Here is a 25,710-nt window from a genome sequence, read left to right as displayed (position 1 = left end):
CCAAGAGAAGGGAAGCTGCTGCTGCTGCTGCTTGTGAATTGAGAATCATAATTTGTAATTGATAGAACTGTCTATAACTAACACATAGTTTTTCTGCCAGAATATTACACTCTTTGTGACTGGATGCTTTTGTATGTGCTTTGGTTGGAATGATCTTAATAAATATACTCCTTGTTACATTTTCAGTCTGTTTCATGCACTGAAGAAATTAACTGTGTGGTACTGCCACAGTGTGTGACCTCTGATGTCTCTAGGACATCCCTTCCTTCCATAGCATTTCAAGTCTCAGAGCTAATGCAGTTATTCGAATGACTACATAAGATGCAAGTGTGAATGAAGGCATTGTTGTGTACATGTGCCCACTTGTTAGCACAAGCAACCTCCAGCTAGCCAAACTGCTTTGTTACTCAAAAGTGGTTTCTTGTAATTTCTAGGTGTACCTGGATAAGGTAAAGAACATCCGATGTGTGGTGAGCAAGGTGAACATCATTGAGAGCACCTTCCGCAACTTTCACATGGAGCTGCTTGCTGGAGAGCATGACACCAAGGTCCAGGTCAAGCAGAATGGTGCCAGGTACTGTTTTATTGCAGTGCACTCTTGCTATTGCATTGTATTGTATGGCGATAATTCCCGATGCTGTGCTAAACGGAAACACTAAATCAGCTGAGGCTGAAAGGGAATTCTTTCAAAACTAATTAATTTTGTTTTAAGAGGTTGATTACAATAGAACCTTGTTTATAAATTCTGGGGGCAGAAGAAACAATGCAAGAAGAAATGTACTAACTGGGAAAACGTACAATCCAAAGGAACTAAATACTTGAGCAGATTCAACTGTGGTTGATATCTACATAATTCGAAGCATTGCTTGAATCGTTGCAGCACAAGACACTGATGCGCATCTATCTGCTGGAGCCTGAGTGGCTCGAGACATGCGTTGTCATTTTAAGACAGTGATGGGAAACGAAACGGAACCGAGCTGGTGGGAAATGCCAGAATCCAATGCGGATAAGTGAAACATGATGCTCACTTTGCACCACCTGCAGCAGGGAATGGAAGTGCGTTTGGGTTATCACCTATTAAAGGGCCCCTGAAACAGTTCGGACAAATTTTATAGATGCATAGGGTACAGCTTAAGTAGAACATTCGCACCCCAATTTAAGTGAAACATTATGTATTAATGGAGCTACAAGTTACCCTCTTCCCTAGCCATGCTTTTCCTCCTCAACTCACTCGCTGAGCGTTCGGGGCTAAGCTCTGCCTTCACTGGTTCTGCATCACAATGCAACATCACATCGTCCACTTCCGGTTGTTTTGGAGCCCGCCCCCACCCGCACGAAACCACTCCGCTAGCTGCTTGGCCGTCAATCCCCAAGTGAGAACTATCAAAGCAGCGTGCGTTGCGAGCATTCTGTCATAGCGCCGAACTTGTCTGGTATTCCGGTAATCACACACTAGCTGAACATTTCAATAGAACGGTGGAGGCATAAACTCAAGCTGATAAAGGAACTTTAGCGTAGACGTAGTTAACTGCCTGATCAATCTCCACGGTCCAGCCACCCTTTGGCGCAGAGCTTAACCAGCCAAAGAAAGAACTAATATTGCTCTAAGCAAGTGTAAAACATTTGAAACATTTATAAAAGCAACATATTAATGATTACACTCCTGCGAAAAATTTACACCAGCAGCAAAGAATACATTTTGTCTCTGCTGTTGTGTGTGGTTGAGCTCTATGCCACCAGGTGGCTGCACCGTGCAGACCATTCACATTTGCGCTTCTGTTCATCCCATGAAACGACACGCAAGGGGACATGGCCAGGCCATGTCACCTTGCGCTTGCGTTTACCCTAATACCAGACTCGCGAAATGCTATTGCGTTAGTAATCTTTCGGTGTAAAGTGACGGCCGCAATCGCGCAAATCCTGGTGCCGATTGGGTAGCGGCAGTCCGATGCGCTGCAGCCAGTCCGCTCGTCTACTGGCTTGCAGAGGGACACGATGTCGCAGCTTGACATATTGCCAGTTGCTATGTTTGTATTCCACACCGCAACAAAGTTGAATCATAGCGCTCGCGAAAAGACAGACCGACACTGATGGCGGAGCTCTCGTCAAAGACGGAGCACGTTGTAACACAAGCAGACGACACTTGCTGTCTGCCGGAAGTGCTTAAGTGTACTGAAAAATTGTTCTTGTGCATTCTCTTTATGTTACTTTCTTTTTATAAAAACTAACTTACATTCCAACTATTACGAACATCATTTGTTCACCATAAAGTTGGAAAAATTATCGATCATGCGGCCCTGGTCAGCCAATCGGATAGCTCGCCCCACTGACGTCATATGGGTAATTTCGATCGTATGGGTAGGGGCAGCTTAATATTCCGCCGAGCAGTGTGCTGCGATCAGCAGCCATGTGCACTTTTAAAACGTTATAATAGATTACATGCTTTACGCGGAGCACTTAGATGTGTCAATTAATTATCAAAAGGACCTACTCTAACGACTCAGTATGTTTGTATAAAATTGTCAAAATCGTTTCAGGGTCCCTTTAATAGTGTGCAGTACGCTTCCAACGGCACTGCACCACAAGCACTGTGAAACAGAACGATGAAGATGCTTAACGCAATGGGTTGGCGGTGGTAGCTGTGAATGGTGATGCGCTACGACCCACAAGATTTGCTCGGTACAAGAATAGGAAACCTAGTGCCTGACGGCATTTTCATGTGACACAGGGGGGTGAGTACTGCAGGGAAGCTGCCGTTGAGGGCCCCTACTGCTCTCGAACATGCATGCGTCGCACCTTTTCTTGTTCACATAGGGTCTAGTGGCCAGAAAAGTTATCATATGATCACACTTTCGAGATATATTGAACGTTGATAACGAAAGATCACATTTATCTGGGAAGATATTGAACGGTAAAAATGTGTTAACGTTGGTGCAAGGAAATTGTACAAAATAGGATCGTACCAACAAGGTTCTACTGTACTTTGTTCGTTTCTTACATAAGAGGAGGAGGATAAAAATTTATTAAATAAATGAAAATGTGCGAGTGGCGAAAGCTGGTACTTCGTGCTTCCGTGTTGTGCCACTAGGGAGATCCATTAGTGCAGGAGCCAGACAGAAACGAGATATTGGGGCGGATGGACATATTTTTCTAGGGCTCCGTGGCTGCGACGAAATCATAAGTTTTTTTTGTGCATGCTTTGAACTTGCTTCTGTTTTTTATTTACTGATTTTCTTAGCCTTTAAATAATAATTGGGTAGTTTCCTTTTTTTCCTTTCTACTTTCATGTGCACAGGTGTGTTTCGTGTATATTTGGTTTTGCAGGATAGTCAGAGCGTCCTTTCGCAATATGGGCTTCAACACATGCAGCCGGGTGGGACATTAAGTCTTTATAGCCTTTAAATAGTTGCTTGGAAGTGGCAAGACTAACAGCTATTAGCAATTTTACTATGTGCTTTGGTAGGAAAGTGAGAGCGTGGTTGAATGTGTGTAAGAACTAGGCTTCCCTTAAGTCTGCACGGCATTGATTGCTTTTAAAACATTGGTGAGAATTACTTTGTGGCATTTTAAGGATTTATAGATACTGTGCATATTGGTTTTTGCTGGAAGGCATGTGCTCTGCATTATTATAGTGTTGTAGTATTTGCATTAGAGAAAGCCGGTCAATACATGGCAAGAAAGCCGGGAAAGCGTTCAGTGTGCGGGGGATCCCTCAAGGCAGAGGAGGGGACCGACGAGAATGGAGAAGGAATCAAGTCAATCGGCACACACTGTGATGTCGATCCTAGGCTGAAAAAAATGGAGGCTTTCTAGGATGAGCTTGTCAAACAGGTTGAACAGTTAAAAAATTAGCTAAATATGGAGCATGATGCACGGAAGAAAGACTTCAAGCAGCCGTGGAACAGCTGAACAGGGCTGCCATTGTGAATGAGTGTAGTCACGAAAATGGAAAACAGTCCCCCGACGTGACAGGAGACAGAGTACCAGCAAAGTACATGGAATGCGTGTAATGTGGTGAGGGGTTAGCTGGAAAGAGCGGCACCTACCTTGAGGCTGCCACGCGAAAAAAGCAGGAGCGTAGGAGTCAGTGTCCCTTGTCAATTCCGAATCACACGGAAAAAGACAATGGGAAGCAGGTAAGAGGAAGGAGAGAGTGAAATAGCGATTATCGCCGGCAACTCGAACCTGTCCAGGTGCTCAGAAGCAATTCTGGAGAGGGTAAAAGGCGATAAAAAAGTGGCGGTAGGTACATTTTCAGGGTGGACACTGGGTTCTGTCATGGAGCAAGCAAAAGCAATGCTCGCGGAAAATGCCCACGTGTGCAACCTTGTCATAGTAGCAGGTGGGCTAAATGAGGTCCTAAACAGGAAAGGGACAGGACTTGCCCAGCGCTTGGCGAAGGGGGTAGACGACTTGCGCGAGCTGTCCCCTCCGGTGCAGATCATTGTGTGCACGGTGAAGGAAGTGCCTGTATGTGACAGTCACATACAAAGAGCCGTAGTGGCTGCTAATGAGGCGATATAGAAAATGAGCCAAGAGAAGGGTTTTGAGGTTGTCAAGGCAAACAGGGAAGTGAGAAGGTGTGGTGGTTTTGAATGAGATGGGATCCACTTGGATCAACAAGTCGCCAGCCCACTTCTCGTCCAAGCCGCCTCCTAAAAAGCAACAGCACGACCAACAAGTCGCCAGCCCACTTCTCGTCCAAGCCACTACAGGCTTGGACGAGAAGTGGGCTGGCGACTTGTTGGTCGTGCTGTTGCTTTTTAGGAGGCCCACAGGCGCTCAGGAGCCAGAGTAGGGAGTAATGAAGGTCCCCTAGGGGAACTTCAGAATAGCATCGCCGTTAATAACAGAAAAAGGAGGAAAACGAGACAGCTCGCCAACAATAGGCTACATCAGCATACAGGGCAGCAGAAGAAAGGAAAAGTAGGCAGAGATTGAGGAGCAGTGAAATGAGAATAAATAGAGGTGTCTGCAGTTACAAAAACACACCTTAGAGACTTGGAAGGACACAAGTGATTGAGAATTATGTTTGGGAAAGGTGCAACAGAACTAAGTCTGAAAGAACGAGAAGGGGAGTCCATCAGGGAGCCAAATCCACCAGGGAGCCAAGTGGAAAAGAGTATGAAATGTCAAGAGCATCTTTGGTTATCAGGTACAATGAGTGGAAAAAGAATCTTGGCTGGGCGTAACGTATTTGTGGACCAGAAATAATTGTGCAGAGAAGAATCAAGAGTTAGTGGAATGCATAAGTGCTGATATTAAGGGTTTCGGGAATGATGCCGAAATTATCCTATTAGGTGACGTGAATGCCCACATACAGGATCTAGATGGCTATATTGACAACAACGGGAAGTCAATGCTAGACCTTTGTGAGCAACATAACCTCGTTATCGTGAATACAGGGCTTAAGTGTGAAGGGCAGATCACATGGGAAGTGGGAAACCAGCAATCGATCATTACTGTCTGATGACAGAAGGAACTCATAAGATGAAAGAAATGGTCATTGACGAGGAAGGGTATAGCAGCATAGGAAGTGACCATAAACTCATCATTTAAAAAATTGGATATGTAGTTGGGAAAGAGAGGAAGGAGTGCAAAATGACCAGTCCAAATTTTAACCCTGAACAAATAACAGATACAGTCACAAGAATTGAGGAAGAACTTTGCGAATGGCCAAGAGTGGGTATATAGTGAGCGTCTAAGTGTAATAACGACAGATATACAGAAAGAGAAAGAACAGATTCGTGGGAAAGGCAAGAAGCCAAAAAGCTGGTGAAACAGGGAGATACGAGAAGCAATTACCAAATGACAGAAAGCATCCCGAGAGCACAGGCAGGCAAAAAAGACACAGTTGCCACAGGATAAAGTGGCTCTTAAATGGGAAATATACTGGGAGATAAAGTCTATGGTTCAAATAGTGGTGCAAGCATAGATGGAAGGTGAAAGTGAGCGTTGGCTGTCAGAAACACGTAAGAAAAAGAAGGCCGCACCTAGAATATTTTGGAACCACCACATAAAATTATTAGGCAGGAATTCTGGAACAATACAACGACCTATCCTAGACGAAGATGGAAACAAACTCGAAGAGGAAGCGGCATTCACTTACAGTGAAACCTCGTTAAAGCGCAGTTGGCCGGAGCTCGGAAAAAGTATGTACTAAACGGTAGTACTGTTTAACCGAAATAGCACGAGATCACCCACTTACATGTCAAAAACTGAACTCGGAGAGAGTGCGATGAAAGGGCAAACACATGCATTCACTTTGCATATTTATTCATTTTGCATTACAAAAGCGTTATTTTCGTTTGATGCTGCGGCGGGCTAACAGTAACGACAGCTGCCTCAAGCTTACTGAAGTTGCGAGCCAGCTTTTCAGCCAGACTCTTCTTCTTGGCAAACACTTGCATGGCAGATTTCTCATTGGCGTTGCATACTATTCGTACCCAGGCGCAGCAGCACTAGAGCAGTCGTAGGGTGCTGTTCTCGTCACAACGATTGCATTCATGAGGCTAACATAATGAGCAGCTTCGGCCACTGTCAGGCCTGAATTGCCTGTGCTGTCACTTTCTGTGTTGTCCTCATCACTGTCAACAACAGAGGCAATGATGGCAAACACTCAAACTTCATAGCAGACATATTCTCGCGGTCACAGCAGCGGTAACGCTGAGCTTAGTGTCACGTCGTGTGCCAGCGCCGACTTCTTCGTGCCACGTTCGATAGCATGAGTGATGTCCAATTTTTCTTGTATGCTCAGTACCTGGTGTTTTTTGCTTCGGTACGACGGGAGTCGTAGCTTGTGTAACAAGCATGTGACGCCCCCTTGGGCATAATCTTCATTGGCACGCCAGGCTCGGTGGCCTGCCCGGCTCGGTAGGCAACATTGGTCACCACACCCAATAAACACCGACGAGCACAGCTGCTCGGCGGTCATTTGTCGTTCATCACCACCACGCTGTGGAGCCTCTAACGGAGGGTGCCTCAAGCCCTCCCTCATTCATGAACCCCGGCGGATCAGGACGCTTGGCGACGAGTACCCACGAATCGTCCCATGCCGCCGTGAGCGGCGAAACACCGCCCCCCATTGCTGCTGCCATGCCGCTGTATGGAAGGCTCGAGCCGTTCGAGGAGTCCGCTTCGCCAATTTACGAGGCACACGTCCACGTGTTCTTCCGGTAAGTGACACACCCAAGGCCAAACAGTGGAACATTTCCCTGGCCAGCTGAAAACCTGCACGATGTCCTGGCACGACTGCAGGACGCCGGCCTCAAGCTCAAGCTGGAAAAGTGCATTTTCCTGGCCCCCAGTGTTGAGTACTCGGAACATGTCATTTCCCAGGCTGGCCTAGCCCCAGCTCCCCGTAAAGTTGATGCTGTGCTCAAGGCGCCTAAGCCCCAGAACAAGAAGGAGCTTCAGAGCTACCTCGGCCTCATCAACTTCTGCAGGAGTTTCCTGCCCAACCTGTCGGAGCATCTACAGCCGCTCCATCTTCTGCATCAAGATGGTCAGCATTGGGTCCGGAAGAAGGAGCAGGACCTGGCCTTCCAGCACAGCAGAGAGCTAATCACCAAGGCTCCAGTCCTAGTACACTTCGATCCTGCCAAGCCTGTTGTCCTGACCGTAGATGTGTCGCCGTACGGCGTGGGAGCAGTCCTGGCACACAGGACAACGATGGCCAGGAAAGCCCTGTGTCATTTGCTTCTCGTCAGCTTCAAGCTGCAGAGCAACGCTACAGCCAGCTGGACAAGGAAGGCCTGGCCCTCATGTTTGGCGTTGAACGGAAGTTCGAGGCTGTCATGGACCACGAACCGCTGTTGGGGCTGCTGGGGCCTGACAAGGCAATTCCTGTACAGGCATTACCTCGAGTGGTACACTTGGCCTTGAGGCTGGCAGCTTACAGTTACCAGCCGGTTTACCATGCGGGAAAGGACCTGTGACCTGCTGATGTCCTGAGCTGCCTTCCCCTTACTGCCTGTCATTCCAGAACATGCTGAAGTGTTCGTGTTGGAGCGCGCATACCCGGAGGTACTCACCAGATCTGCGCTATCACAAGTGACCAGCCGGGACGCAGTCCTGTCTCAGGTGGTCAAGGCGGTGTCCCGTGGAAAGGAATTGGTTCAGCAGGCCTATAGCCACAAGACCTCCAAGCTGAACTTGCAGCAGGGCTGCCTACTGTGGGATTCCAGGGCGGTGATCCCACAAAGTCTCCAATCCAGGGTCCTGCAGTTGCTGCTTGCGGGTCATCCTGGGATGGAAAAGACCAAGATGGTGGCCCGGTCCCATGTTTGGTGGCCTGGCCTGGACCAGGATATCGTTCACATGGTGCAGAGCTGTCAAATCTGCCAGGAGCATCAGCAGGCCTCGCGTCATGTGAAAATCACCCCTTGGCCATGCCCCCAGAGACTCTGGTCCCGCCTGCATGTGGATATTGTGGGGCCCTTCAAGGGCCATTACTTCCTGGTCATGGTGGATGCCTATTTGAAGTGAATGGAGGTTCTACGTGTCCCCACTCCATCAGCAGGCGTGACCATTGCAGCGCTACGACAGGTCTTCACCGTCCAGGGGTTGCCGGACATCATCATGTCCGATAATGGTCCTGCTTTCGCCAGCACAGAGTACCTGGCCTGGCTGACGAACGTAATCTGCCAGATGATGGTTCCGCCATACCACCCTGCTTCAAACGGTGCAGCCGAGCGGGTGGTGCAAACCATCAAGGAGAAGCTCAAGAAGAGCCAGACTAGGGATTTCCGGATTCACATTGCCCGGATACTGTTTCAGTACCAGACCATGCCCCACGACGTCACTGGCCGTGCCCCCTGTGAGCTCCTGCTGGGTCAGATGGTCAAGACACCCTTGGACATCTTGCATCCGGACCTCCGATCCACCATGCTCTTGAAGCAACTGAAGCAGAAGTTGGCTGCTGACCGAGAGTGCCATCCCGTGCCTTTACCGAAGTTGGGAGCTCCAGTTTTCGCCAGGAACTTCTGTCCTTGCCCATCCTGATCCGCCGGACAGGTGGTATCCCCTGCCAGTGCTTCATCACTGCTCGTCCACATGCCAGATGGGGCTACGTGGCACAGACATGCTGACCATGTTAGGCCTCGCCTTGGGACCTGGCCAGCACCCTCGACTGCCACTTCAGACTTGCTGCCTGCAGGAGGACTAGCAGCAACACCAGTTGCTTCCAGTGGAGCACCGCCCACCTCGGAGGTGGCAAGCGCTGCCAGCGGTGCGGCGCCCTTTGGGCTGGTGTCAAGTGCGGCACCACTCACAAGGCTGACCACTGCGGACCCTCCGGATAGAGTGAGGCTGTATCAGCCAATACCCAGCGTTGCCACACCCGGTCCATCAATACCTGTGCCCAGGCGGAGTACTCGACCGTGGGGGCCGCCAGACTGTTACTCGCCTGGATAGCAGGCACCGTCGACTTGGCTGGGATGGCAGCAGAGCCTTATGCTCTGAACATGGACATTTGTTTCTTTTATTTAACAAACAAACTGGAGGTAAGGGGGTGTAACAAGCATGTGACGCCCCCTCGGGCATAATCTTCGTTGACCCGCCGGGCTCAATAGGCAACATTGTTCACCGCACCCAATAAACACCGACGAGCACAGCTGCTCGGCGGTCAGTCATCGTTCATGACCACCACGCTGCGGAGTGTCTGTCTAATGAAGGGCGCCTCGAGCCCTCCCTCGTTCACGAATCCAGGTGGATTGTGGCAGTCATAAATGGCATCTTCACGTGAACAAAGGGTCAAAAACACAAGAACTTATTTTTTGCAAAGAAATATCAGAGGTCCCTTGCTCTGCAGAACGGTCTTTGTTATACCGATCACAATGCTAAACCTTAATGTCTGCCTTGTCTGGCATGCAGAGGTGCCTCTCGCATGCATCGAAATGCATCAAAATGTGAGTGGCCCTCAGTTAACCCTCTTCTCGTTTTTACATAACGAGGGTCTCAAATCCAGCAACATTGACGCTTTCAGGTAGCATGTGCGGGTTTATTGACCGGTTGCCTTCACCCAGAAAGACCACGTACTCGTGACGCCTGCGGCAGAAAGGATGTTCCACATGCGCCGCCAAGGTTTGTGAGTGCTGGTGCTGGCTAAAACTCCCAAGGTTAGTTCTAGTAGTTACACATAATGCCTAAGAAAGCGGATGGGAAACCATGCCGTGGTAGCTCAATTGGTTAGAGCACCGCATGCGTAATGCGAAGACGTGGGATCGTTCCCTACCTGCGGAAGTTTATTTATTTATTTGTTTATTCAGGTTTTCTTACAAGTTCAGTCAGGAACATTGAGTGAGGAGGGCGATTGAATCATACACAAGTTTAACAGAAGCAACGCAGTATCAAACAATACAATGCAGTTGTATAGTACAAATAAACAAAAGGTTAACATGAAACAAGTACACCATACTTGCAAAACAGTTTTGGTTTCGAAAGGCGCGATAATGCAAGAATTTAAGATACACAAGGGGTGGAGACAGCATGTTCAGTGCGCAGGCAATAGGTGCACGGCAACATCTGTTACGGTAAAAAAAGAGAACATAATGGTGACAATACACCCGCATGTATTCATAACAAAACATTGTTACAGTATTTAACATATATAAAGTTGATACACTAGGTTGCGGAACGATGCGGGATCGGTTTCTACAACGATTTCATTGGGATGATCTTTCCATAATGTTATTGCTCTGGGCAGTGTCGATGAGTTGAATGCTTGCGTATGGCCGTAAATGTGTTTGAAAGAGCGATGATTGTTTAATCGATTGGACATGCACATGGGGAATTTGAGGGGTAGAGGTGAGAGATAAGCGCAGTTTATATACTTGTGTAGCAAACAAACGATAGCAACAGAATTATGAGTGTTTAAGGATTCGAGAGTATTATCAGTTTTTATTTGAGTTATGCTGAGATGACGGCTGTATTTTTGAGAGATGAAACCAGTAGCACGGCTTTGTATCACTTCAAGCATGGAAATTATGTATTTTTGGTGAGGAGACCAGATTGATGATGCAAACTTGAGCTGAGGACGGACGTATGTTAGGTAGGCAAGTTTACGGACATTGGTCGGGCAGCTTCATAAATTACGACGTACATTACCCAAAGTTCTGGAAGCCTTGACACAAATAGTGGTGATGTGAAAGGCCCAGGAAAGATCATGTGTTAAATGCACACCAAGGTACTTACACAATGGAAGGAATTCAGGTATAGTATCTAAGACATGTAAAGGTTGGAATTATTGCGTTTGCGACTGAAGGTTATGAGCCTGCATTTGGATAGGTTAAGGGACATAAGCCAGATGTCAAAATTAAATTGTGGGGTTTTATGTGCCAAAACCACTTTCTGATTATGAGGCATGCTGTAGTGTAGGACTTTGGAAATTTTCACCACCTGGGGTTCTTTAACACGCGTCTAAATCTAAGTACATGGGTGTTTTTGCATTTTTCCCCTATCGAAATATGGCCGCCGTGGCCGGGATTCGATCCCGCGACCTCGTGCTTAGCATCCCAACACCATAGTCACCGAGCAACCACGACGGGTTAAGCCAGATGTTGCACCAATGGCAAATAATGTTAAGGTCATTTTGCAGAGCGATGTGGTCTTCGACATCCATGGTTGTACGATATATGATACAATCATCTGCAAATAAGCGCATGCATGATGATATGTTGAGCGGTAGGTCATTAGTATAGCTAAAAAAATAAAAGGGGCCCTAGAACAATTCACTGAGGAACACCGGAAGGTACATGACAACGAGGGGAGGAAAAGTTATCAACCACTGTGAACTGTTTGTTCATGGAGAAAAAGGAAATTCCGGATCCAAGTTAATGTAAGTGAATGTAGTCTAAATGCTGATAATTTGGATATTAGTCGACCATGAGCTACGCGATTGAAGGCTTTTGAAAAATCAAGGAACATGCTATAAGTTTGTTTATTGCCATCCAGGCTGAAGTGTAAGTCGGCGGTAAATTTCAATAATCGCATGTCGCAAGAAAAATTTTTTGAATCTGTGTTGATTAGAGAAGAAAAAGTCGTTTGATTCTAGGTGACTAAAAACATGAGGCGCGATATGTTGCAGCAGCTCGCAACAAATGCATGTGAGCGCGATTGGACGATAATAATTGGTTGAATGGCTGTTACCGCTTTTGAGCACAGGGACGATTTTTGAAACCTTCCAGCCATCTGGTAGCTTCCCTGACGCTAAGGAATGGTTGAATAAATAGGATAATATCTGACTAGAAATGGAAGAGGTATTTTGTAATATTTTAGAATTGATATTGTTACGTAGCAAGACGCAGACGAAAAGCTGTATACCAGTGTATTTACAAGGAAATATGCTGCACTTGGCCAAGAGGCAACAGCCCGCACTAGTCTCTCATCGTCATCGTTGTCTTCACACTTCTTGCCTCTTCGTGATCGCAAATACTGTTCTGTAGCACTACCCCCAGCGGCAAAAGCACTTTCCCGGAGCTACTAAAGGCCAGACTCGGAAGCAGTGGAGTAGGCCTTGAGCCTACTGACGTGCACGACATCACTAGATGCCAGATTAGAGGACGAGGTTGAACTCACAGGAGCAATTTCGTATGTCACAGGCGTTACCCGGCGCAGCACTTGGTAAACCCCTGTGTATCGTGAAAGGAGCTCCTCTGAAAGTCCGACGGGACGAGAGGGCGACCACAGCGAAACAGGCGAAAACTGTACGTCACGGTGGCGGGCGTTGTACTGACGCTGCTGAGTGGCTTGCGAGGCCGTCAGTCAAGCACGGGCAAGCTGGCGTGCATGGTCGGCGAGGGCGATGTCGTTGCGTGCAGACTCGCTTGTTGAGATTGCAGCAGGAGGAAGTGCCGTGTCAAGGGGCAAGGTCAGTTCGCAACCATACAGTAGATAAAATGGAGAAAATCCGGCGTTGTCGGGCCGGGAAGAATGATACGCAAGTGTGACATAAGGAAAGGCAATGTCCCAGTCGTGGTGGCCCTTGGAAATGTACTTGGACAACATATCGGTAAGAGTACGGTTTAACCGCTCTGTCAGGCCATTGGTTTGAGGATGGTGTGAGGTAGTCAGCTTGTGTTGAGTGGAGCAGGAACGCACAATGTCAGCTATAACTTTCGAGAGAAAGTTACGACCACGATCAGTAAGCAGCTGTCGCGGGGCGCCATGAAGCAAGATAATGTCACGCAAGAGGAAGTCCGTGACGTCACTGGCGCAACTGGTAGGGAGCGCCCGCGTGATAGCGTATCTGGTGGCGTAATCAGTTGCGACGGCTACCCATTTGTTCCCAGCGGATGACATAAGAAAGGGACAGAGGAGGTCTAATCCAACACGAAAGAACAGTTCCACAGGGACGGTGATCGGCTGGAGATGACCGGCAGGTAGCACCTGAGTTGTTTTCCGACGTTGGCAGGGATCACAGACAGAAACATAGCGTCGGACGGAGCAAGCGAGACCAGATGTTTTGGCACGACAAGAAGATCAGATCCATCAGTGAGGAAGGTCCTCCAGTACAGAATGCCGCCCTGGAGGACATATCAGCGAACGGATGCGCCGGTAGGTGAAGAGTGCAGACACTCGATGAGTGCTCGCAGCGATAGGTCTTGGTACTGCACATTGGCGATATTAGCGAACGCAGACACAGAGAAAATGCCGTTGGCGGCCCTACTGTCGGCGTCGTCAGGCTCGTCTACCGGGTAGCGAGACAGGCAGTCAGCATCCTTGTGTAGTCGGCCAGATTTGTATATTCCTGGAGGCGTAAGGCCCAGCAACCGAGTATTTCAATGAGCATAGCCAGCAGAGCGCGTGATGGTCTGTGACAAGGGAAAAGGGTCGGCCATATAAGTATGGGCGGAATTTCGCAACCACCCAAACTAGGGCCAGACACTCACGCTCAGTGATGGAATAGTTGCGCTCCGCGGGTGAGAGGAGGCTGCTGGCGTAAGCGATAACACGGTCGTGGCCGCGCTGGCGTTGTGCCAGTACTGCGCCAATTTCGTGTCCGCTGGCATCAGTACGGACTTCGGTAGGCGCAGAAGAATCGAAATGGGCGAGAATGTGAGGCGTTGTGAGAAGGTCGATTAGATGCGAGAATGCAGAGGCCTCGTTATCATCCCACTGGAAAGGGGCGTCTTTTTTCAAAAGTTCGGTTAGTGGTCGTGCTATGGTGGTGAAATTTTTCACGAAATGGTGGAAGTACGAACAAAGGTCGATGAAGCTGTGCACATGCTTGACACACTTCGGAGCAGGGAAGTGCATAACAGCATGAATCTTGCCTGGGTCTGGTTGCACTCCGTTCGCGTCAATGAGTTGCCCGAGGACGGTAATCTGGCGACGGCCAAATTGGCACTTCGATGCGTTGAGTTGCAGACCGGCTGGACGAAAAACATCCAGGACTGCTGAGAGACGCTCAAGGTGCGTAGCGAACGTTGGGTAGAATACTATAACATCGTCCTAGTAGCACAGGCACGTGGACCATTTGAAGCTGTGAAGAAGGTAGTCCATCGTGCATTCAAAAGTGGCAGGGGCGTTACATAGACCGTACGGCATCACTTTGAATTGATAAAGACCGTCGGATGTTACAAAAGCAGTCTTCTCGTAGTCGAGATCGTCCACGGCAATCTGCCAATAGCTGGAAAGAAAGTCAATAGAGGAGAAATAGCGAGCACCGTGGAGGCAGTCAAGGACGTCATCAATCTGAGGTAGGGGATACACATCCTTTTTGGTAACCCTGTTAAAGTGCCGTCAATCCACGCAAAGCGCCATGAGCCATCCTTCTTTTTTACCAGTACAACAGGTGATGCCCATGGACTACATGACGGTTCAATAATGTTCTTGGCAAGCATTTTGCGAACTTCTGCATGAATAACTTGATGCTCGGCCGGTGACACTCGATATGGGCGGCGATGAATAGGAGGGGCATCGCCGGTATTAATGCGATGTTTAACACCTGTAGTTTCGGCCAAAGGACGATCGTTAAAGTAAAAAATATAGTGGTAGGAAAACAGAATGCAGTAGAGCTCACCAGCATGCTCGAACTGCATGTCAGGGGCAGTCATTTTCTGTAAGTCGGTGATGGTGGAGGAGGATCGGCTGAATTGTCATCTACTGCAATAGACGCTACTAAGTGATCCTCGAGTGAGCAAAGCTGGGCCAGCGACATCCCGCGTGGCAGCACTTGTGTCGTCAAGCCAAAATTGACCACTGGCAGCCAGACGCAATTCGCCGTAATAGATAAAACTGTATGAGGTACTGTGATCTCGGGTGTAAGGAGGACGTGTTGCATAGGAGCTGCGATGTAGTGACCGTCGGGCACTGGTGGGTATGACACTAAGTCAATGTAAGTCAGTGCCGAAGGTAGCAAGGGAACAAAGTCCATGGAACTGAGGCGACTGGGGTGTGGTTCAGCGGGATACAGAACAGGCAGGTCAAGGCGGAGAGTACTGGCGGAACAATCGATAAGAGCAGAATGTGCGGAGAGGAAGTCTAAGCCGAGGATGATGTCGTGGGGACAGTGGGCAATCACTGTGAATAGCACAATAGTGGAGCGATTGGCGAAGGAGACGCGAGCGGCACATATACCAATTACGGGGGCTGTTCTGCCATTGGGGACACGGACAACAGGCGTCATGGCGAGCGTGATTATTTTTTTCAGGCGGTTACGAAGGTCAGCGCTCAATACCGACAAATGCGCCCCAGTGTCTATAAGAGCAGATACAGAAACACTGTCGACTTACATGTCAAGAAAGTTCAGATGAGTTGGCAACGTCAGTAGAGTATTTGGTGGCCCAGGGAGCAATGCAGGGTCACCTCAAGGTGCTGCATCGTCTAGTTTTCCGGCTGGGACCGATGTCCGAAGGGAGTCGGTGAAAAGGAGCGAACGAGAATAGGGGTGGTTCGGCGCAGAAGAATCAGTGGCGGCACTATCGGAGCGTGTGGCATAGGGACGAGAAGGGCTACCTGGGGGGCGAGAGTAGGCAGTAGGCAACAGTGCCGAGAAATGTGCCCGATTCGACGGCAGTAAAAACAAATGGGCTTGTCGTCAGCAGTGCGCCATCCAGATGGGTCAAGGAAAGTTTGTTCAGGAACACGTATTGTTGTAGTTTCGGTAGAATCTGAGAGGACAAATGCATCGCTGACAGTTGCAACTTCCTCAATGTTTTCCCAGGGAAAAGCAAAAACAGCTCAAGGGTCTACTCCAGCAATACAAGGGCTCTTTTTCTTTGTCAACAAGGATTTGACAAATACCAGTTGTTAAGCATCGCATAATCACCGAAGAATGTGCTCGGCCACTCTGTCAGAGCCCATACCGAGTTTCGATGCGGGAACGAGAAGCCATAAAGCAGCAAGTCGATGAAATGCTGCACGATGAAGTTATCGAGCCATTGCAGAGTCTGTGGGCGTCTCCTAGTGTCTTAGTGAAAGAAGATACAAGTCTGTGCTTCTGCGTCAATTATTAGCACTTGAACAATATCACGAAGAGGGACGTATATCCCCTCCCATGGATAGACAACGCATTAGGCCGGCTTTGCAATGCCAAGTACTTTTCAGCAATGGATCTCAAGACTGGTTACTGGCAAATAGGAGTCGATGAGAGGGATCGTGAGAAGACCACCTTCGTCACACCGGACGACCTCTACGAGTTCATGGTCATGCCATTCAAACATTTCTCTGTGCCTGCAACATTCCACCGCGTGATGCATACGGTCCTGGCAAGTCTAAAGTGGCAGATGTGTCTCATCTACTTGGATGACATCTTTGTCTGCCAGAAACTTCGGCAATCACCTGAGGTGGCTTGGAACCGTTCTCGAAGCAATCAAGTCATCTGTGCTTACCCTGAAGCTGGCTAAATGCCGCTTCGCGTAAAAAGCTCATGTTCTTGGGCCACGTCAATAACAATTTCAAAGTCCGTGAAGACGCACAGAAAACAGCTGCGATAGCGAAATTCTCTCAGCCCATTGACAAGAAAGCAATGCGCAGATTACTTGGCCTCTGTGGCTACAATAGGCACTTCATTAAGGACCTGTCTGGCATCACTGAGCCACTGACCCATATCTCAAAATCAGATGCTGAGTTCATGCGGCAAGCGAAGCATTCCAAGAGTTTAAATGACGTTGCGGTCACCACCAGTACTCACTCATTTGACGAAAATACTGATGCAGAAATCCATACCAACGCAAGTAGTGCAGGCCTCGGTGCCGTGCTAGTCCAAAGAAAAGACGTTTGAAAAGGTCATAGCTTACGCTAGCTGCTCACTATCGAAAGCAGAAGCCAATTATTCTAAGATGAAAAAAAGAATGTCTTGCCATCATTTCGCTACTGCAAAGTTTCATCCTTACCTATATGGTAGGCCCTTCGAAGTTGTGAGTGACCATCACGCATTGTGCTGGCTGGCAAACTTAAAGGACCCTTCAGAGCGCTTAGCACGGTGGACCCTTAAATTGCAAGAATTTGACGTCACCGGGGTCTACAAATCTGGATGGAAACACTCTGATGCCAGTTGACTGTCTCACGCCCCTATTGATCCGCCTCCGCAAGATGACCAAGACAAGGACACGTTGGGGACAATAAGTACTGATGACTTCGCCGAACAGCAGTAAGCAGACATGGAACTAAGAAGCCTAGCTTAATACTTAGAAGGCAAGACTGACTTTATCCTGAAGGTGTTTAGGTGTTGATTTTCTTCATTTTCGCTACAGAACTATGTCCTCATAAAGAATAACTTCTCTCCAGTCTACGCAAACGACCTTCTCTTTGTGTCCCCCGCAGGGCCGTCTGCGTGAGCAGGTGTTTGGTGTGTTGCGACACCACGTACCCGAGCACACGAGGGTTGGACCCTCCCGCATGTAGCCAGGCGCGGCTTAGCCGTGTCTGGGGAAAGGGGGATCCTGGGGGTTGAGCCGATGCTGGGTGTTTGGACCTTTAAAGCCCCCCGGCGGAGGCAACACACCTCTTCGGCCTCGGCTTCACATAGACGGCACCTCCAGACTGACCCATCTGGAGGACATCGGCAGTCGCCTTTTCCTGTCTCTCCCTCCTCGAATCTTTGTCTTTATCTCTCACTTTTTGACCTTTCCTGTCTCCTTCTCTCTTCTTTTTATTTCCTTTCTCCTAGCGGCAAGGGTTAACCCTGTGTGGCTATCCAACCTTGGGTACACCATATTTGGTTATAGTGACGGCGTACGACTGGCGTCGTGCAGACTTGTATGCAAGCTCTGCTGCATCCCCTCGTTGTGCTGAACGACTAAGGGAACATAAGCTTTCTATGGTTAACGAAAAAGGGTCAAATTTGCCCTTAGATTGCGGCGCATGCCCTTTGGCTACGCCTGATAAAGCATGCCAGCCTTTGCTATCTAGAACCAAAATCTTAAGGTGCAGTCGTAACCAGGTAGCACGTGAACTCGCAGAGGCTTTTTACATTGATAAGTCAGGTGATGAATGCGTAAGCGATTCTAGTATCAATTTGTATAAGAAAGAGAAAACGTTCTTGGTATGTGCGCTTAGGCAATGATTGAATAAAAATCTAGGTATATATATATTTATGTTCTTTCTGAATAAAATCAGTCGCGAGTTTGTGCCCGTCCATGTCCTTACTCGTCCGTGTCTTTTTTAGCGCAATTCCCTTCTTTAAGTGGTGACCTCCTCTTGGAGCTCCGCGATCAAAAACAATATGAAAAATTGTCAAAACTAGTGTCATTTGGAGAAACCCAAATAATTATAACCCCGCACCGCACGATGAACACCACCCGTGGTGTTGTCTCTGACGATGACTTGATGGAGCTCACTGAGGCTGAACTCTTGAACTCTTGGAGGGCTTCAGTGACCAGAATGTTATCAATGTTAAACGAATTAAGATGAGGCGAGATGGAAAAGAGATCAAGACGAAACACCTGATACTCACCTTCGGCTCAAGTGTCCTTCCCGAGTCCATCGAGGCCGGTTATATCAAACTTCGTGTTCGGCCATACGTTTCCAATCCTTTCAGATGCTTTAAGTGCCAACGTTTCGGCCACAGTTCACAGAACTGTCGAGGCCGACTGACTTGTGCCAAGTGCAGTGACAAAGAACATTACTCCGAAACGTGCCAGAACACTCCACATTGTGTTAATTGTGATGGCGAGCATGCCGCATACTCGCGGTTGTGCCCGTCTTGGAAAAAAGAAAAGGAAATCGTAACAGTTAAAGTAAAGGAAAAAATAAGTTTCAAGGAGGCACGAAGGCGGGTATCCTACCTGCCAAAGAAAACCTTTGCCGATGTGACGCGTCAGGGGGTAGCGTCACAACGGCCTCCGGCAGCTGTCCGACCCACAAACAGTGAGTCGGCAGTTATGCCATCTGCCCCCACAGCGGTTGCAGCTAGCGCTGCTCCGTCAACCGAGGAGAAGGGACCATCGACCCCGAAGGTGGGCGTAGCCGAGGCTGCCTCAACTTCCCAGGTCCCTTCCAGCGCTGGCAACGGCCGGCGCAGCCAAATCCCCCAGGGAGCCCCATCGACCTCCGGGCTGGTGGGTGCAGGGGTCTTGCCCTCCAAGGCGGGCCCCTCGCTGGTAACTTCCCGCTCGCAAGAGCACGTGTCCGGCGCCTCACAAGAGGCAATGGACACTACACCTATCCTCAAGGCGCACCAAGCGTCTAAGGAGCGGCGAGGCTCCCTCGAACGCTCCAGAAAGGGCAAAACCCCGATTACAGGGCCTCGAAAGGGCTCTGTAGTCTAAGGCATAATTTCCGTTTTTGTACCCACAGCGCTAATTTACTTTAAATATGGATACACAAATTATTCAATGCAACATCAGAGGTCTCCTTAGAAACCTTGATGATTTGAAAGAACTCATCCACCAACACAATCCAAAAATGCTGTGTTTACAGGAAACACACTTAAAACCAAAACACACAAATTTTCTTCGACAGCACGTTACTTTTCACAAAGATCGCGATGATGCTATCGCATCATCGGGCGGTGTTGCCATTGTAATTCAGAAAAGCATAGCGTGTCAACGTTTACAGCTACGAACGGCCCTCGAAGCAGTGGCTGTTCGAGTTGTCCTGCTAAACAAGCTCGTCACTATTTGTTTGCTTTACATACCCCCACATTACAAATTAAACAAACCTGAATTTCAGTCCTTCATAGATGCATTGCCAGAACCTTATGTTGTTCTTGGCGATGTCAATGCACACAGCACATTGTGGGGAGACTCTCGTATCGATGCGCGAGGTCGTCTTGTTGAACAGTTCCTTTTTTCTTCTGGAGCGTGCCTTCTAAATAAGAAAGAACCCACATATTGCTCTTTTGCAAACAGATCCTTTTCGTCAATAGATCTTAGTATAGTTTCCGCATCTATACTGCCCGATCTCAAATGGGAAGTTACGAGCAATCCTTACGGGAGCAATCACTTCCCCGCACTGCTAAGAACATCTAAAGAAAATGAATTTCCCCCACAAGCTCCTAGGTGGAAGATAGATGCAGCCGACTGGGAGAAATTTCGAACTCTATCTAGCATCTCATGGGCTGATATGTCTTTAGAAATTGATGCCGCTGTGGAGTATTTTACAGCGTTCATAATAGATGCCGCATCTAAATGCATATCTGAAGGAAGTGGCTTGGCATGCAGACAGCGTGTCCCGTGGTGGAACGACGAATGTAGGATTGCTCGTAAGAAACAGAACAAAGCGGGGGGGTTGCTACGCGCTTCCCCCACTGCAGAGAATCTTATCAACTTTAAGAAAGTAAAATCTCAAGGCAGGAGAACCCGCAGGCAGGCCCGAAGAGAAAGTTGGCAGAACTTTTTGTCAAGTATTAACTCGTTTACAGATGAGGCCAAAGTCTGGAACAGGGTAAATAGAATTAGAGGTCGACCAACGTATTCACTCCCTCTGGTAAATACACAGGGTGATACACTGCAAGATCAGGCAGACTCACTTGGGGAACACTTTGAGAGCGTGTCAAGTCCAACAAATTATTCAGAATCCTTTCTCAAATACAAACAAATAGAAGAATGTAAACCACTCATAAGAAAATGTCGAAGGAATGAACCATACAACTGTCCTTTTAGTATTGCCGACTTCAGAGCTGCCTTGAGATCATGCAAGAGCTCCGTACCGGGTTCTGACAGAATGATGTATGAAATGATCAAAAACCTACACAATGACACCCAAGTTACACTACTCACAATTTTCAACACTATTTGGGCTGCGGGATGCTTTCCAACTGCATGGAAAGAAGCAATTGTGGTCCCTGTTTTGAAGCAGGGGAAAGACCCATCCATGGCGGCAAGCTATCGCCCGATAGCTCTTACAAGCTGCCTGTGTAAGGCTTTTGAAAAAATGATTAATCGCAGGCTCATACATTTCCTTGAACTCAACAATATACTTGATCCCTATCAGTGTGGTTTCAGAAAAGGCCGGTCGACAACAGATCACCTTGTACGCATTGAAGGATACATTCGGGACGCATTTGTACATAAGCAGTTTTTCCTGTCAATATTCCTTGACATGGAGAAGGCATATGACACAACATGGCGCTACGGCATCTTGCGAGACTTGTCGGAAATGGGCATCTGTGGCAATATGCTGAAAATAATTGAAAGCTATTTGTTGAATCGCATCTTCCGAGTGAAAATTGGCAACGTATTGTCGCGACCTTTCACACAAGAAACAGGTGTACCACAGGGAGGCGTGCTGAGTTGTACGCTCTTCATCGTGAAGATGAACACGTTTCGTGCTTCGCTACCACCTGCCATTCCTTATTCTGTCTACGTTGACGACATTCAAATCGGCTTCAAATCCTGTAACCTCTCAGTATGCGAGAGACAGGTGCATCAGGGCTTGAACAAGATTTCCAAGTGGGCAGACAAAAACTGATTTAAAATCAACCCCCACAAAAGCTCTTGTGTTCTTTTTACAAGAAAGAGAGGCCTGTTTCCGGATCCTTCCTTAGAACTGCGTGGACACCAAATACCTGTCAACAAAGAGCACAAATTCCTGGGTATTATACTTGACTACAGACTCACTTTCATTCCACACATTAAATATCTGAAAGAAAAATGTCTAAAAACAATGAACTTAATGAAACTTCTATCCCAGACTACATGGGGTAGTGACAGGAAGTGTTTAATGAACCTATACAAGAGCCTAATTCGGTCTCGATGGGATTATGGTGCTGTAGTATATAACTCTGCCGCCCCGAGCGCGCTAAAGATGCTAGATCCTGTTCACCATCTAGGTATCCGGTTAACCACTGGCGCATTCAGAACAAGCCCGATTGAAAGCTTATACGCGGAATCAAATGAATGGTCCCTCCATCTACAGAAAACTTACATCAGCCTTACATATTTCCTAAATATACAATCCAATCATCAACATCCATGTTTTAACACTGTTGACGATACGACCTGCACTACACTTTTCCATAATCGCCCCTCTGTAAGAAAGCCTTTCTCGCTTCGAGTGAGGAAGCTTAGTGATGAAATGCGTGTCCCACTCCTCGAGCTTCGCCTAATGCATCCAACCAAGTTGTTACCGCCTTGGGAGTGGCAGGTCATAGAATGTGACATATCCTTTTTAGAAGTAACAAAACACGCACCAGAGATCAAAATACGAACTCATTTCCTAGAACTCCAGCACAAGCACTCCTGCGCAAAGTTCTACACAGACGCTTCGAAGTCTAATGCCGGGGTGTCGTATGCTGCCGTCGGCCCATCCTTCTCAGAATCCGATGTACTACATCCAGAAACAAGTATATTTACGGCCAAGGCCTACACATTACTGTCTGCTGTGAAGCATATAAGAAAATAAAAACTCCAAAAGTCAGCGATATATACAGACTCCCTAAGTGTCATGAAGGCCCTGATGTCACTCTATACACACAAGAATCCAATACCTAATGAACTATATTCTGTCTTGTGTATAGCGTACAGATCTAACCAGTGTATCATTATATGCTGGGTGCCTGGCCATAGGAGCATTGAGGGTAACGTTCTGGTGGACGAGATGGCCACGTCAATCGCAACGCAAGCTGTTAACCCTACCGGTGCGGTGCCTGTCACAGATCTGAGGCCTTTCTTGCAAAGGAGATTGCGAGACCACTGGCAACGCATGTGGGACACGGAAATGGATAATAAGCTCCACCTGATAAAACCACAGTTAGGATTCTGGCCCTCTACTACAAAATCGTGCCGAACAGATGCCCTATTCTGTCGTCTCAGAATAGGACACACGTTTGCCACCCATAATTTTCTACTCACCGGAAGTGAGCCTCCAACCTGTGGTAGATGCGGGGAGAGGCTGACCGTACTCCACGTCCTCCTGGAGTGTCGGGAAGCCGAATCTGAGAGAAAGAGACATTTTTCATTAGCATACCGACAGCACATTCCTCTTCATCCTGCAATGCTTCTTGGTCCAGAACCGCTTTTTAATACAGACACAGTCCTAGGTTTCCTCAGAAATGTCGTCTTACATGTTATTAGTCCCATGCATTCGTAGCGCCTCCTCTCTCCAGAGGATGCCACTGCGATAATTGTTTTGCATAGCACATGCCTCCAGGCCCTTGTGCTTCAAGGGCTCTAAGGAGGCAGTAGTGCTCTAGCATTACTTATAATCTGATATATTTTACCTATCGTATCATTCTTTTTATATGCATCTAAATGTTCATAGTACAAGTCATACGTCATTGCCGTAATTTTATAATGCAGATTTTACGCACTTTAGAGCGTATATTTTAAGGCCCCTTTACAGCCACGTCACACCAATTTCACAGTAGTTATAATTACACAGCAAACTCATTACCACAGACATGGCGCTCTTTGGCCATACCTGGCCCTTGCGCCATAAAACCCCATACATCATCATCATCATCATTCTCTTTGTATCCACAGCACTCCGGCCAGAAGTCATGCATGCTTGGCATGATGTTCAAACAGCTTGGTACGTTGGGTTTTCCTGTACACTCGCAAGAACTACTGTGACGAGCATGGAACGCTCCCTCGGCATAATCTTTATTGACCCACCAGGCTCAGTGGCTTGCCAGGATTGGTGGGAAACATCTATCAGTGCATCGAATAAACACCGGCGAGCACAGCTGCTCGTGGTTAGTCATCGTTCACCACCACCACGCTGCGGAGCTCCTCTCTGACGGAGGGCTCTGACAGCTAGCTCCCCTGCCTGCGCATCAAGAATCAGCAGAGGACTGACATCAGGCACTGCAATCTTCGATGACGCTAAGTGTAATACCAGCCTGGTAACCTATGGGTTTGGACTCAGATACACTGACGAGGACTTAGTAAGAAGCTTTACTGTGCTATTTTGGGCCCTACAAGATCATCCGACACATTGGTGCACAGGACTATGGGGTTGCGCCAAACGGTATTTCGCAATTATAGCGGCACAGCTCACGACATGAAACAGTCATAACGATGACGGTAGGATGGTGCTGGCATGACAACGGTATGAGGACAATTGGATGACGATGATTGTATGATGAAAATGGCATAATGATGACTGTATCACGAAGTGTGTATGACGAAAATAGCCTGACGACGATGGGGTGACGATGACAGCTTGACAAGAGGCGATTGACAAAGCTGGAACGAGGACTATGTAATGACCACGACGGTATCACCGCTACGAGCGCATACCTAGTGGCCCAAGCTATTCGACAATTAGAACCACTGAGTCAGCGTAGAAGGCGTGATGACAGCGTGATTAGAGTCAGATGACAAAGCTGGAATGACGACGATGGATCGACCATGACCGTAGTGCGATCAGCAGCACATACTTAGCAGCTTAAGCTGGTAGACATTTTGGACAACTGGGTTGGCGTAAGGTGCTAGATAGATAGACTCATAACTCCTGAAGTAGGCGAAGAATACTGATCCCATTAAAAGGTCAGACGTGCAGACAAAGACACAAGAAGAGGGAAATGGACAAGGCAAACGGTATGGTGTTTGTGTTGTCTGTTTCCTTCTTGTGTCCGTATCTGCATGCCTGACTTTTTCCTAACATGAATCGCTGCCAACTAGCTCGACTTTCTGTTATTCTAAGTGTTTGAGGAACCTCCTGCAGACGTTTTTTATACCCTGTGCTGTCTTTTAGCTGTATGAACTTTGTTGAAACACATGGTAACAGAATGGAATTTAACACTACAGTTGGTTCCACTTGTAACAATATTCAGGTGCCAGGAAAGTGCCACTGATGATTGTTATAACAAGGTTGCACGAAAAAAGCAGAAGGGTCAAACATTTTAATTAGGGAGGAAGAAGTACAGTCAAGTCCACTTATAGCATTACTGGTTTTAGTAATACCTGGATGTAGCATTGTGCACCTGCTGCACCTGCGAACATTAGTGTGTTTTCCATGGGAAAATAAATTGCTTACTATGATGTTCCCCTGCCGCATTATTGGCTATAACAATTTATTTATTTATATATTTATTTATTTCATTACCTGAATGCCCGAAGGTGTTACAGAAGAGAGTGGGGAAAAATACCATAATTGTGATTGTTGGCGGCTAATATATACAATACTAATTGTCGAGAGCAGATTTAAATGCAGAAACACTGGGAATGGCGATGATGGAGGTGGGCAAGTGGTTCAATTCCCTCGATGTCTTTGGCAAGAGTGAATAGGAAAATAAGTTAGTATGGCAAAAAGGGATTTGGTGATTAGTACAACAAGACAAATAAATCATCATCATCATCAGCCTGGTTATGCCCACTGCAG

The 25,710-nt window shown here is 47.7% G+C and overlaps 1 protein-coding gene across 1 annotated transcript in view; it reads left to right on the top strand.

Annotated features, from left to right (window-relative positions):
• Positions 1 to 25,710, top strand: part of LOC142567697 (tRNA (guanine(37)-N(1))-methyltransferase) — a 96,813-nt gene that overhangs the window by 28,370 nt on the left and 42,733 nt on the right. The window contains exon 3 of the mRNA XM_075677869.1: positions 435 to 574. Coding sequence (XP_075533984.1) covers positions 435 to 574 — 140 coding nt within the window. The remainder of the gene's footprint in view (positions 1 to 434; positions 575 to 25,710) is intronic.

This window comes from Dermacentor variabilis, unplaced genomic scaffold, assembly GCF_050947875.1.
Source record: "Dermacentor variabilis isolate Ectoservices unplaced genomic scaffold, ASM5094787v1 scaffold_14, whole genome shotgun sequence".
Lineage (NCBI taxonomy): Eukaryota > Metazoa > Arthropoda > Arachnida > Ixodida > Ixodidae > Dermacentor > Dermacentor variabilis.
Note: the sequence above shows the minus strand (reverse complement) of the source record. Positions and strands in the feature narration are given on the sequence as shown.